The sequence below is a fragment of the Saccopteryx leptura genome, chromosome 1 (assembly GCF_036850995.1).
Source record: "Saccopteryx leptura isolate mSacLep1 chromosome 1, mSacLep1_pri_phased_curated, whole genome shotgun sequence".
Lineage (NCBI taxonomy): Eukaryota > Metazoa > Chordata > Mammalia > Chiroptera > Emballonuridae > Saccopteryx > Saccopteryx leptura.
This window is the reverse complement of record NC_089503.1, coordinates 281769982-281782836: the sequence shown is the minus strand read 5'-3', so window position 1 is coordinate 281782836 and position 12855 is coordinate 281769982. Positions and strand designations below refer to the sequence as shown.

Genomic DNA, 12855 nt, shown 5'->3' with positions numbered 1-12855 from the left:
TTTTGAGTACAATGGCCTTGTAGTTTAACTTGAAATCAGGAAGTGAGATACTTCCCACTTTATTCTTCCTTTTCAAGATTGCTGAGGCTATTCGTGTTCTCTTTTGGTTCCATATAAATTTTTGGAATATGTGTTCTATATCTTTGAAGTATGTCATTGGTATTTTAATCAGTATTGCATTAAATTTATAAATTGTTTTGGGTAATATAGACATTTTAATGATGTTTATTCTTTCAAACCATAAACACGATATATGCTTCCACTTGTATCCTCGACTTTTTTTTATCAATGCTTTAAAATTTTCCCAGTTCATGTATTTAATCTCCTTGGTTAAATTTATTCCTAGGTACATTATTTTTTGTTTGCAATAGTGAAGGGGATTGTTTTTTAAATTTCTCTTTCTGATAGTTCATTGTTGGTGTATAAAAATGCCTCTGATTTCTGAGTATTAATTTTATATCCTGCCACCTAGCTGAATTCATTTATCAGGTTCAGCAGTTTTTGACTGAGACTTTAGGGTTTTCTATATATGGTATCATATCATCTGCAAATAATCATAGTTTTACTTCCTCTTTTCCAATTTGGATGCCTTTTATTTCTTCTTCCTGTCTGATTGCTGTGACTAGGACTTTCAGAACTTTGTTGAATAAGAGTGGTGAAAGGGGGCACCCCTGCCATGTTCCTGATCTTAAGGAGATTGCTTTTAATTTTTGCCCATTGAGTATGATGTTGGCTGTGGGTTTGTCATAGATGGTCTTTATCATGTTGAGATATCTTCCTTGTATCCTACTTTGCTGAGAGTTTTGATCATGAATGGGTGCTGAATTTTATCAAATGCTTTTTCTGCATCTATTGAAATGATCATGTGGTTTTTCTCCTTCCTTTTTTTTATATGATGAATCACATTGATTGATTTGCAAATATTTTACCAGCCTTGCCTCCCCAGAATAAATCCCACTTGATCATGGTGTATGATTTTTCTTCATATATTGCTGGATCCAGTTTGCTAATATTTTTTGAGGATTTTAGCATCTAAATTCATCAGGGATATTGGCCTATAGTTTTCTTTCATTGTGTTGTCTTTACCTGGTTTTGGAATCAGCATTATATTTGCCTCATAAAAGGAGCTTTTATACTTGCCTCATAAAAGGAGTCTTCCTTCCTCTTGGATTTTTTGAAATAGCTTGAGAAGGATAGGAATTAGTTCTTTGAATATTTTATAGAATTCACTTGTGAAGCCATGAAGCAATCCAGCCCAGGGCTTTTGTTTGTTTGGAGTTTTTTGATAACTGTTTAGATTTCATTTTTTGCAATCAGTCAGTTTAGGTTTTCTAATTCTTCCTGATTGATATTTAAAAGATTTTATGTTTTAAGGAATTTGTCCATTTCACTTAGGTTGTCTAATTTTTTCTATTGTTTTTCTGTTTTCTATTTCATTTATTTCTGCTCTGATTTTTATTATTTTCTTTCTTCTGCTGGTTTTGGGTTGCCATTGTTCTTCTTTTCCTAGTTCCTTAAGGTGTAAAGTTAAGCAATTTACTTGGGCTCTCTTTTGTTTGTTCATATAGGCCTGTAGTGATATGAACTTCCCTCTTATTACTGCTTTTGCTGCATCCCAGAGATTCTGATATGTCGTATTGTCATTTTAGTTTCTCTGTATTATTTTTTTATCTCTGTTTTTATTTCTTCTTTGACCCATTTATTTTTTAGAAGTATGTTGTTTAATTTCCACATTTTTGTGGGTTTCTTTACTTTTTTTGCAGTTGAATTCTAGTTTCAAAGCTTTGTGGTCAGAGAATATGCTTGGTATAATTTCAATCTTTCTGAATTTGTTGATGTTAGTTTTATGGCCCATCATATGGTCAATTCTTGAGAATTTTTCATGTACACTGGAGAAAAATGTATACTCTGGCATTTTGGGGTGAAATGTCCTGTAGATGTCTATCATATCAAATTGTTCTATTGTTTTGTTTAAGGCCAATATTTTTTTTATTGATTTTCTGTTTGGATGAACGATCTAGTACCATCAGCGTTGTATTGAGGTCTCCAAATATGTTTGTATTTTTTCGGGTTTTATTTTTAAATCAGTTAGTAGATGTCTTATATCTCTTGGTGCTTCTTGGTTTGGTGCATATATATTAAGAAGTATTATGTCTTCTTGACTCAATGTCCTCTTATCATTATGAAATAACCATCTTTGTCTCTGATAACCTTTGCTGTCTTGTAGTCAACATTGTTAGATATGAGTATGGCTAAATCTGCTTTTCTTTAAATGTTATTTTCTTGGAGAATCGTTTTCCAACCTTTCACTTTGAATTTGTTTTTATCCTTGTGCTTAGATGTGTTTCTTGAAGACAGCATACAATTGGATTTTCTTTTTTGATACACTTTGCTACTCTGTATCTTTTTACTGGTGAGTTCAATCCATTTACATTTAGTGTAATTATTGACACTTGAGGGTTTTCTATTGCCATTTTATATATTGCTTTCTGATAGCTCTGTTTCTTGTTTGGTTCCTCTCTTTTGTTTTTCTGTCATTTGTTTTTGTTTGGTTGTATTCCATACTTCTTTCCTCTGTTTCTTCTTTTGTTAAGCCATGTCTTTCTGTAGTGGTTTTTTTCAGGGGTGATTATTACTAAGTAATAAAAAGTATATATCATATTCATTGTAGTATATTATCTCATGAGTGCTTCTGTACTCCATCTTCTTTTGCTTCTGTTAATCTTTGTTTTCTCTCCTTTTTTGTGTTGTTGTCACAGATTAATCTTGTTTTATTGTGATCTTGTAGGAGCTTTTACTTGTGATTTTGTTGTGATTTGTTCTTTGTATCTGGTTGGATAACCCCCTTTAGTATTTACTGAAGTGGGGGTTTTCTGGTGATAAATTCTCTCATTTTTTTTATATCTGTGAATGTTTTTATTTCACTTTTGTATTTGAAGGATAGCTTTGATGGATATAGTATTCTTGGTTGGAAGTTTCTCTCTTTCAGCACTTTAAATATTGGGGTCCATTCTTTTCTGGTTTTTAGAGTTTCTGCTGAGAAATCTGATGATAGCCTAATGGGCCTTCCTTTATATGTTGTATTCTTCTTTTCCCTGGCTGCTTTGAGGATTTTTGTTTGTAATTGGATTGTAATAATTTCATTATGATGTGCCATGCGGTAGGTCTGTTTGGATTAATATAACTCAGTGTTCAGTTTACTTCTTGGATTTAAGGATCTAATTCTTTCTACAGGCTTGGGAAGTTCTCATCGATTATTTGTTTGAATATGTTCTCCATTCCATTTTCTCTCTCTTCTCCTTCTGATATACCCATTATTCTTATGTTGTTCTTTCTGATGGAGTCAGACAATTACTGTAAGGCTTTCCCATTTTTTTAAATTCATGAGTCTCTCTCGTCTGCTCTCTGTAGTACCTCTAGTTGCCTGTCTTCTATGTCACTAATTCTCTCCTCTCTCTGGCCTTTTCTATTAGGTAAGCTTGTTACCTCATTTTTCAGTTCATGACTTGAGTTTTTCATCTCTATTTGGTTCCTTTTTTATAGTTTCAATTTCCTTGGTGAAGTATTCTTTTTGTTCATTAAATTGTTTTTGAGCTCTCTAAATTGCCTTTCCTTGCTTTCTTGTATTTCTCTCAGTATTTTTAAGACTTCAATTTTTAATTCTCTGTCATTTAACTACAAGGTTTCCAGGCCAGTGGAATTGTTTCCTAGAGATTTTTCATCATCTGTCTGAGCTACATTGCTGTCTTTTGTATTCATGATATTTGAGTTATTTTTCCTTAATGGCATTTGAGAGTTGTATTGTTAAAAACACTAATAAGATATAATTAAGCATTCTGAGACTTAGCTGTGACGTTCAGCCCAGTCACTGCTTGCAGAGTAAGAGGCTTTAAGAGCAACCAGGTCCTTCTTCCAGTACCGCTCAAAGCATAGTTCTGGGTAAGGCTGTGCCAACAAGAGCCACCAGCAAGAGCAGGCAGACTGGGAGCAGATTGCCAACCTAGTGCCTTTCTAAGGGCCGGTGGACAGGTCTAGCATGCCTCAGCGAGCCGCAGGCTGGGAGCCGATTGCAGATCAACAGCCTTTCTAAGGGCCCCTGGGAATATCTAGTATGCATCAGTGCTCTGTGGGTCTAATCTCCACAGGCTTCTACCTTGTACACTGCTTGGTAGCCCAAGCCATGTTTGTGCCCTGCCTCCACAACTTCAGCAGTGCCCATGGAGGCTTGCACCCATCCACTTAGGTGGACAGACCTGTGATCTCAGTTAGAGCTGGAAATGCAGGCTCGAGGAGGCACCCTGCCTGGACAGTCTCAGGCCCAGGGATCCTGGCGTTTGCACCTGTCCCATGCTGGCAGTGGAGCTGGGACTGCACTAAGATGCTGGCAACAGCACAAATAGATATTTATCACTGATAATCTCCGGCTAAGCCCTTCTGCCTGAGAGCACATGCGCCCACGCCAGTGGTGCCAGGTGGAGCCACTCACACACTGCCTGGGATTGTGGAGCTGGCAATGCAGAAAGCTGCTGGAGCTGGAGCAGGCTCCCGCGGGTACCCTGTAACCAGAAACCTCTGTCAGAGTCTGCCGCCCATGCTTGCCCCGCGACCACCATCTTAAACAGAACTAACATGTTCTTCCTTCTGCTTGATCATCCACCCTAACCCAGCTTCCTCCCTCTGCCTCCGACCCACTTCAGATGAAAGCATTCCTTCCTCAGATCAGTGAGGAAAGTGAAAAACCCCGTTCTCTATCTTATTTCTGTCAAAGTAGATTATATATTCAGCCACGTTTTCGCCCAATTAAACCTCTGGTGTGTGTATATTTCAGATGCTCCTGAGACTTTTTTCTCTGTCTCTAGTTGTTGAATTTGTTGAAATTTCAAGGGGAGACATTGGGAGCACCTCTGATGGTGCCATTTCTCTGACATCCTCCAGTTTGGAACATTTCGAGATTGGCTTTTTTTTTTTTTTTTTTTTTTTTTACTTATTTTAATTCCCTGGAGGTGCATCCAAGTAGCTACATATATCAATAATTTATTTCTTTTCACTTCTGAATAGTGGTCATGGACAGTTTTTTAACTGTTTACACATTAAAGGACATATGGGTTCTTTCAGGCTTGAGATTATTGCAAACAATGCTGTGAATATTAATATATAGGTTTTTGCATGAGCATATGTTGTAATTGCTCTAGGATAAATGCTCAAGAGTATAATTACTGGGGTCTATTGTAATGGCATGTTTAGTTTAATAGGTAACTACCATACTCTTTTTCTATACCACTTTACACTCCCATCAGCAGTGTATGAGTGATCCACACGCTGCATCTTTGCCAGCATCTGATGTTATCCCTATTTTTTTATTTTAGTTGTTAGGTACAGAGTGATATCTCATTGTGGTTTTAATTTTCATTTACATAATGGAAAATGATGTTGAACTTCTTTTCATGTGCTTATTTACCATCTGCATATCCCCTTTGGGGAACAGTCTTTTTTCATTTTTAATTTAGATAGTTTGTACTTTACTGTTAAGTTTTGAGAGTTCTTTATATAGTCTGGATACTAGTTCATTAGATATTTGTTGGGAAGGCAATTTTCTGTTATTACAAATCTTTTGCACCTTTACCAATAATTGTGTGCTGTGCTCTTTTATTGTCCCATACTTAGCCTTATTCTCAATTCACATTAGACAACTTGCCATTTATTGAATGGCCCCTAAGACTTCAGTGACAAAGCTCATGCAGTGTTCACTTCCTCTGTCCTTCACTGTTGACTTAAAGACTTATTTTAAATGTAGACTCTTTGAACCACTCTTTTCTCTTGGACTTATCCTACACTTATCATCTATCATCTTTTACTTAGTCCTTAGTCATATAAATTTTTCTTATAAACATCTTGAGAACAAAAAAATGTCTTATATTTCTTAGTAACTTTAAAACTCAGTTTCTTTTAAAAAGATTTGTGAAATTAACTATTTAAGGTAGTCTTATAAATGACACATTGTGTGTGGATAGAAAACATAAAACTATTACCATATACACATATATAAAGTATATATACATATATAGAAAGAGAGAGGCTGAGACTAATCTAATAACAAAAGATATTTTGACCTTCTGTTTTGTCATGATGTTAACAGTTACGGATATATACCTCCCAATAATATCACTAGTTTCTATACTTTTTTGAGTACAAGACCTTCTTCAATATTAAGATACTTCTCAAACTCAGTGATATACTTCAGCATTTGTAATCTAAGGAGATACATCATGACAAAAAGCCACTAACAATTCAGGAGAGCTTAAAATCCTGTATTTTAATTATTTCAAGCTTTACATATTATTAAAAACAGTAGTAAATGTACATGCATAGAAATTATATGCTATTATGTCTATAAATTTTCTGATGGCTTGTAATAATTCTGGGCCTTCATACATTGATGGCCCATTGATTAGAAGTCACTGCAATAATTTCTCCATCAGATAATATTCACAACATAAAACACACTATTTGTACTTTAAACACATGTAAAATTGTTTCAAAAATCATAGTCCTTACATAGCAAACTCCAATTTATCCAAAGTCCAAGTTTTCAGAAATGTGAATTAATGTGTGGGTAAGTAACTATTTTAGTAGTGATGCTCATCACATAAACAAGTTTGTCAAGGAAGCTGATTGAATTTAGAAAGCCCTGAGGAAAAACAAAGGCTATAATACTTTAATTTCTCTCCCAATAGGCTGTGTCTCTATTAATATAACAACAGTATTTATATTAAGAAATGTAAAAAAAGTACTGTAGGCCAGTTTTAATTCTGGTTTTACTTTCTCTTGACCTCAGCTGTGATGTGAGCCCTCATCTCTGTACTAAATCTCTCAATTATTTCTGTGCATCCTCAGTAACACTTTATATGTGTTTTCAAGAAAGCCCAGTACATTATCACATGGTATCAACTTTGTTTTTAATTTCTCCACTGCTTTGCTTCCTGACTACTACTACATTGGCCACTAACCACAGCTGGTATTTCTCAAACTTCCAAAGTCATGCATTGTTCTGGGAAGTGGGAGAGAATGACCTCGCTCTCCTTTTCATATAAATCTTTTAGAGAAATACAAAGAGGTTATTATATTGCTTCACCAATGTCTTACAAAGTTCTTCATGAAAATATTTCTTTCCATTTTCATTCATAGATGTCTGCCTTCCTAAGACCCGGTCCTAAGAGAGGCTGGGACATTGACAAGTCCCTTTAGTATCCACCCTTCAGATACCAAAGCTTTCGTAAAAAGGCACGTTTGTCTACTTGAAACTTCCCAGAGTGAGTCTTAACAGGCTTTGCCAGCAGTCTCCCTGAAAATCCCTGTCTTATACAAAACGCAGTGTAGACATGACTGAGTTCAAGATCAGGCAGGGCTGGTGGTAAGAATGCTTGAAATTGCACTGCAGTTTTTATGAAGTAGAGCTGGGATTCTGCCTCCAAAGCCTTTGTTCTTTCCGCTCTATCTTTGGACTCTAGTTAAAAGCCATCTTTTTTTAATGATTCAATAAAAATAGAGATTTTTGTCTTATAACAAAATTATTTTATTATAGTCAATGCATTTTTAAAATTTTTTATTTAGGAAATTAAATTTAATGGGGTGACATTGATAATTAAGAATATAGGGGTTTCAGGTAAACATTTATACAACTCTGTTAAGGGATTAATATCTAAAATATACAAAAACTCACAATGTATTTTTCACATTGTGTTCCTTTCTTAGATATTATGCTATTACAAACCATAAAGGGGAAATTAGAAAGGATAGAACCGAAACATTCTGTGTTATACATACCGTAAAATATCTTCCAGAATGTATATAAATATCCAGCATAATGCTAGGTATATGGTACACTGAGTAAGCAATAGCTAATGTCACCTATAAGGTTCGCTCATTTGCTACTCAGAGCATGATGAAATTTCTACTTGTATATACAGACTTTGAGACCCTGAGGTCAAACATTTTGACAAGAGCTACATAATTAGATTTCAGGTTCCAAACTGTGTGATTCCACAGCCCATACTGACCCCACTATACTATGCTTTATTATCCCCTCTTCTCTCCACCTACAGAGCTCTGTTCTCAATGGTGTTCAACTCTCCCTTTCATCTTCCTGCCTCCTCACTCCTCTTCCCACCAGGACTAGACATACTTCAGTTTTGTTCTCCCATTGCAATCATTAAAAATACACTTTAGAACGATTTACGAGAGACCCTTGTGTCAATTATGATATACTGAATGCTCATATATAAGTCATTAGATGTTAATTACCTTAAGCAATGTTTTTCTACTTAATGTAACAATTTCAAACCCACAAATTCAGTATTTAACAGGAGGTGGTGAAGACTTGTCACATGCCTATGGGTAAGAAGATACCATAAAGAGAAATCAATGCCTGACTAGGTAGTGGCGCAGTGGATAGAGCATCTGGGACACAGAGAACCCAGGTTTGGAACCCCCAATTCTCTGGCTTAAGCATGGGCTCATCCAGTTTGAGCGCAGCTCACCAGCTTGAGCATGGGAACATAGACATGACCTCATGGTCACTGGCTCGAAGCCCAAGGTCACTAGCTTGAGCAAGGGATCACTCGCTCTGCTATAGCCCCCCAGTCAAGGCACATTTGAGAAAGCAATCAGTGAACAACTAAAGAGCTGCAACAAAGAATTGATGCTTCTCATATCTCTCTTTTCCTGTCTGTTGGTCCCTCTCTTTGTCTCTCTGTCTCTATCGCACAAAAAAAAAAAAAAAAAAAAAAAAACCAGAGGGAGAAATTAAAAGAGCTGTGCAAATTTGGTCTGTTTATGTGAAGGCAGAATATATATTGAATCATTTGGTGAAAATGTCTCAAAGAAGATAATCATTTGTGTACTTCTCTAGTATTACCCACTAATTATTCATTGCACAATAGAAAGAAAAGAATGCTTATTTTTCTAGAACATTGAGGGTGCAGTTAAAAAAATTAACAGATATATATCATCTATGTCATGCAATGATTGCATGCTTATAAAACTTTAGTCTTTTTCTTTAAAACTATGCATAATGAAGCAGTGGGGAAAATCCATAAAGTAATATAAACTTGGGAGTTCAAATGTTTGTATTTTATCCAGGAAGGCAATTAATTTCCCAGGTCACTTTTGAGAATTTCAGCTTGCAGAATACCTGGGAGACTCAAATCTGTCTTGAAGTATCAATATATATTTCCTCCTGTCAACTAATGCAAAATTCCAAGAAACAACTGTGTGGTTTTTTTTCCAGAGTATTTGATGGATCTTTTTAAGCTATAATTTATTAGTCTTTAATATGTACCTGGCTTTGGGTAAAGCTTGTATTTGTTCTCTCATTTAGTCTTCCCCACAATGTTAACAAGTAAATGTTATTATTACCATTGTGAAAATGAAAAAAAAAAACATATAAATGACAAGAGATTCATGTATATATGAATAATGGATATGTTTCTTTTAAAGTTATATCTTTAGGACCAATTTATGTCATTCACAGACTTCTTAAGCTAAACTTTTCCAAAGACCTAAGGCTTAAGAGTTATTCCATCTTTTGACTTTACACACAGTCACACTTTGAAGGCCTCTTCATCTACTTCTCTATAAAACAGGAGGTGGGTTGTTCTGCTGAAAGTGTTATGGAAGAAAAATGGTCAACATTTTAGGCTGTTCAAAATAGCCACTATAGGAAAAAGGAAAAGGAGTTTACTCTGAAGTCCTGGAAAGGTAAGAAGACAGAGGAGAGAGTGGTTCAGAGAGTCCATGTTGGGCATCCATTGATGTTAAAAAAAATACATTACTGGCCTGGCCAGATAGCTCACTTGGTTAGAGCATCATCCCTATATGCCAAGATTGTCGGTTTGATCTCTGGTCAGGGCACATACAGGAACAGATCAGTGTTTCTGACTCTCTCTCCCTTCTTCCCTCTCTAAAATCAATAAATAAATTTTTAAAAAGAGAGAGAGAAAGAAAAAAAAAGATGCATTACAGTGGTAGGGTATTGAGATTTTTAAGGCAGCCCTCCAAATCCTCTATTTTTCCAAGGGAGCTCAATGGCTCAGTGGATGAAATTATTTGAATATGCAGTCCTAGGAAACTAAAAAGACAATCTCCTGTCTGAAATGTAAGATTCTAGAAGAGGAGGTAGCCAGACACCATCATATAAAGCAGGGTAGAGTGGGCTGATATATTATAAATATATTGGATTTCACATCCTTGATTGAATTATTACTTGACAAGTAAACAGTTGTTTGGAGCAGCTAAGAGATTTTGAATAGAATTTCATCAATAACTTCAAGAGTTCATAAGTAGTAGCCAAATTCCAGTATGACAGACCAGAAACCACATCCATATATACCAAGGAGGCCTCCCCATTGAATCAGAGGGCTTCCCCCTAAGTTGTTTCTCCTGCTTCTTTTTTGCATATATAGAGAATATTTCTTTCTATCCTGTAGCTTGTTTATAGTTTGTTTGAAGTGGTATATAAAACTGCTTTTCTAAATGTATTCTGTGGAGTTTTCCCTAGAAACCATGTTGGATTTGCACACAGCTTCCCCCTCCTTTTTGATGGCTAACTAATTTCTTAGTAGTACCACACCTTCCGTTTCTTTACCATTGCAGTCACTCGGTGATAAAAACTTGGACTTAAGTCCTGGATATAAGTGAAAAAGAGTGAGAAACAAAACTGTACATACAACTTAATTATAACCCAGATTCATAAGAAGTGATTATTTATGGTAAACAAAAAAGAACATCAGAATGTTACCTGTAATTATGTCCCAATGGTGGAAATATCAATATTTCCTTCCTTTTTTTTTGTTTTATCAATATTATATTTAATGAGCATGTATTTTCATAATTAAAAATGAAGCAATTTTAAAGAAATTAAGGTAAATACAGAATGACTTCTTCACATGCAGAAAGAAATATCACTATACTGTATTAAAATAATGCAGAAATCATGGAAATTGGTCTGCTTTCCTCATTAGCCTTCAAAAAAGAAAGTAAAGGTTCAAGTTTCCATGCTGTACAGTAAATTCAAGGAGTTAAAAAGTGAAGGGTATTTAATTTTTTTCCTGGAGAATAATTTACAGTCTTATTAAATTTGTGATGGACAATTATTAATAAAATCAGACTATATTCTAAGCTTCTTATAAAGCTATTCTTTCACTAAACTTTATTATGTTAGCAGAACCTTTAGCTTTTCAGAATTAGAATTAGAAATGAAAGATTCTAACATTAACCTATCCATTACAACATACAAAAGATTAGTAGCTAAATATTTTTATTAAAAGTAACATTTTTAAAAGAGGAAGTTAGCATATCTAATTTTTATTTTCATTATTCCTCTCCCTTTTCAGGTGGTACATGATGAATTCACAGAGCTCCAAGGACATGTCTTAATGCTAATTGTAAAGAGCAAAACCACATTTGTGGGAGCAATTAACATCTAACGTTATAGTGTTTCACTCAATGAAGAAATTGGTACTCACTAGGAAACAGTATAATATGACCAATGCTATGAACATATGTATTATTCATAACCATAATTGCTTATATTTTTTGCACTTCTGGGTCTATCAATGGCAAGATATTTTTGCAGTCAAAGACAGTGTATTGTACTAAAGACACAAGAAAAAAAAAACAGAATCAGTCTTCATAGTTAGCTATTCTTTTTTTAAAAATATTTATTTAATTATAAATTTTTATTAATTTTAATGGGTGACATCAATAAATCAGGGTACATATGTCCAAAGAAAACATCTCCAGGTTATCTTGTCATTCAATTATGTTGCATACCCATCACCCTCCGTCACCTTCTCTCTGGTTTTCTTTGTGCCTCTCCCCTTCCCATCTCCCTCCCTCTCCTAACCCCACCTTAACCACCACACTCTTGTCCATGTGTCTTAGTCTCGTTTTTTTGTCCCACCTATGTATGGAATCATGCAGTATTTAATTTTTTCTGATTTACTTATTTCACTCAGTATGATGTTATCAAGATCCATCCATTTTGTTGTAAATAATCTGATGTCATCATTGCTTTTTTTTTTTTTTTTGCTTTTTTTTTTTTGTATTTTTCTGAAGCTGGAAACGGGAGAGACAGTCAGACAGGCTCCACATGCGCCCGACCGGGATCCACCCGGCACGCCCACCAGGGGCGACGCTCTGCCCACCAGGGGGCGATGCTCTGCCCCTCTGGGGCGTCGCTCTGTTGCAACCAGAGCCACTCTAGCACCTGGAGCAGAGGCCAAGGAGCCATCCCCAGTGCCCGGGCCATCTTTGCTCCAATGGAGCCCCAGCTGCAGGAGGGGAAGAGAGAGACAGAGAGGAAGGAGAGGGGGAGGGGTGGAGAAGCAGATGGGCACTTCTCCTGTGTGCCCTGGCCGGGAATCGAACCCGGACTTCTGCACGCCAGGCCGACGCTCTACCACTGAGCCAACCGGCCAGGGCCAATGTCATCATTTCTTATGGCTGAGTGGTATTTCATACTGTATAAGTGCCACATCTTCTTTGTCCAGTCATCTATTAAGGGGCTTTTTGGTTGTTTCCATGTCTTGGCCACTGTGAACAATGCTGCGATGAACATGGGGCTGCATGTGCCTTTATGTATCAATGTCTCTAAGTTTTGGGGGTATATACCCAGTAGAGGGATTGCTGGGTCAGAAGGTAGTTCCATTTTCAGTTTTTTGAGGAACAACTGTACTTTGTTCCATAATGGTTGTACTACGTTACATTCCCACTAACAGTGAATGAGGGTTCCTTTTTCTCCACAGCCCCTCCAACACTTGCTATTACCTGTATTGTTGATAATAGCTAATCTAACAG

General features: G+C 36.0%; 1 protein-coding gene across 1 annotated transcript in view; it reads left to right on the top strand.

Annotated features, from left to right (window-relative positions):
• The window catches only part of PIK3C2G (phosphatidylinositol-4-phosphate 3-kinase catalytic subunit type 2 gamma), a 326837-nt gene extending 315295 nt beyond the window's left edge, over positions 1-11542 (top strand). The window contains 2 exon segments of the mRNA XM_066360246.1: positions 11391-11508; positions 11511-11542. Coding sequence (XP_066216343.1) covers positions 11391-11508; positions 11511-11542 — 150 coding nt within the window.
• Positions 11543-12855: the final 1313 nt, after the last annotated feature.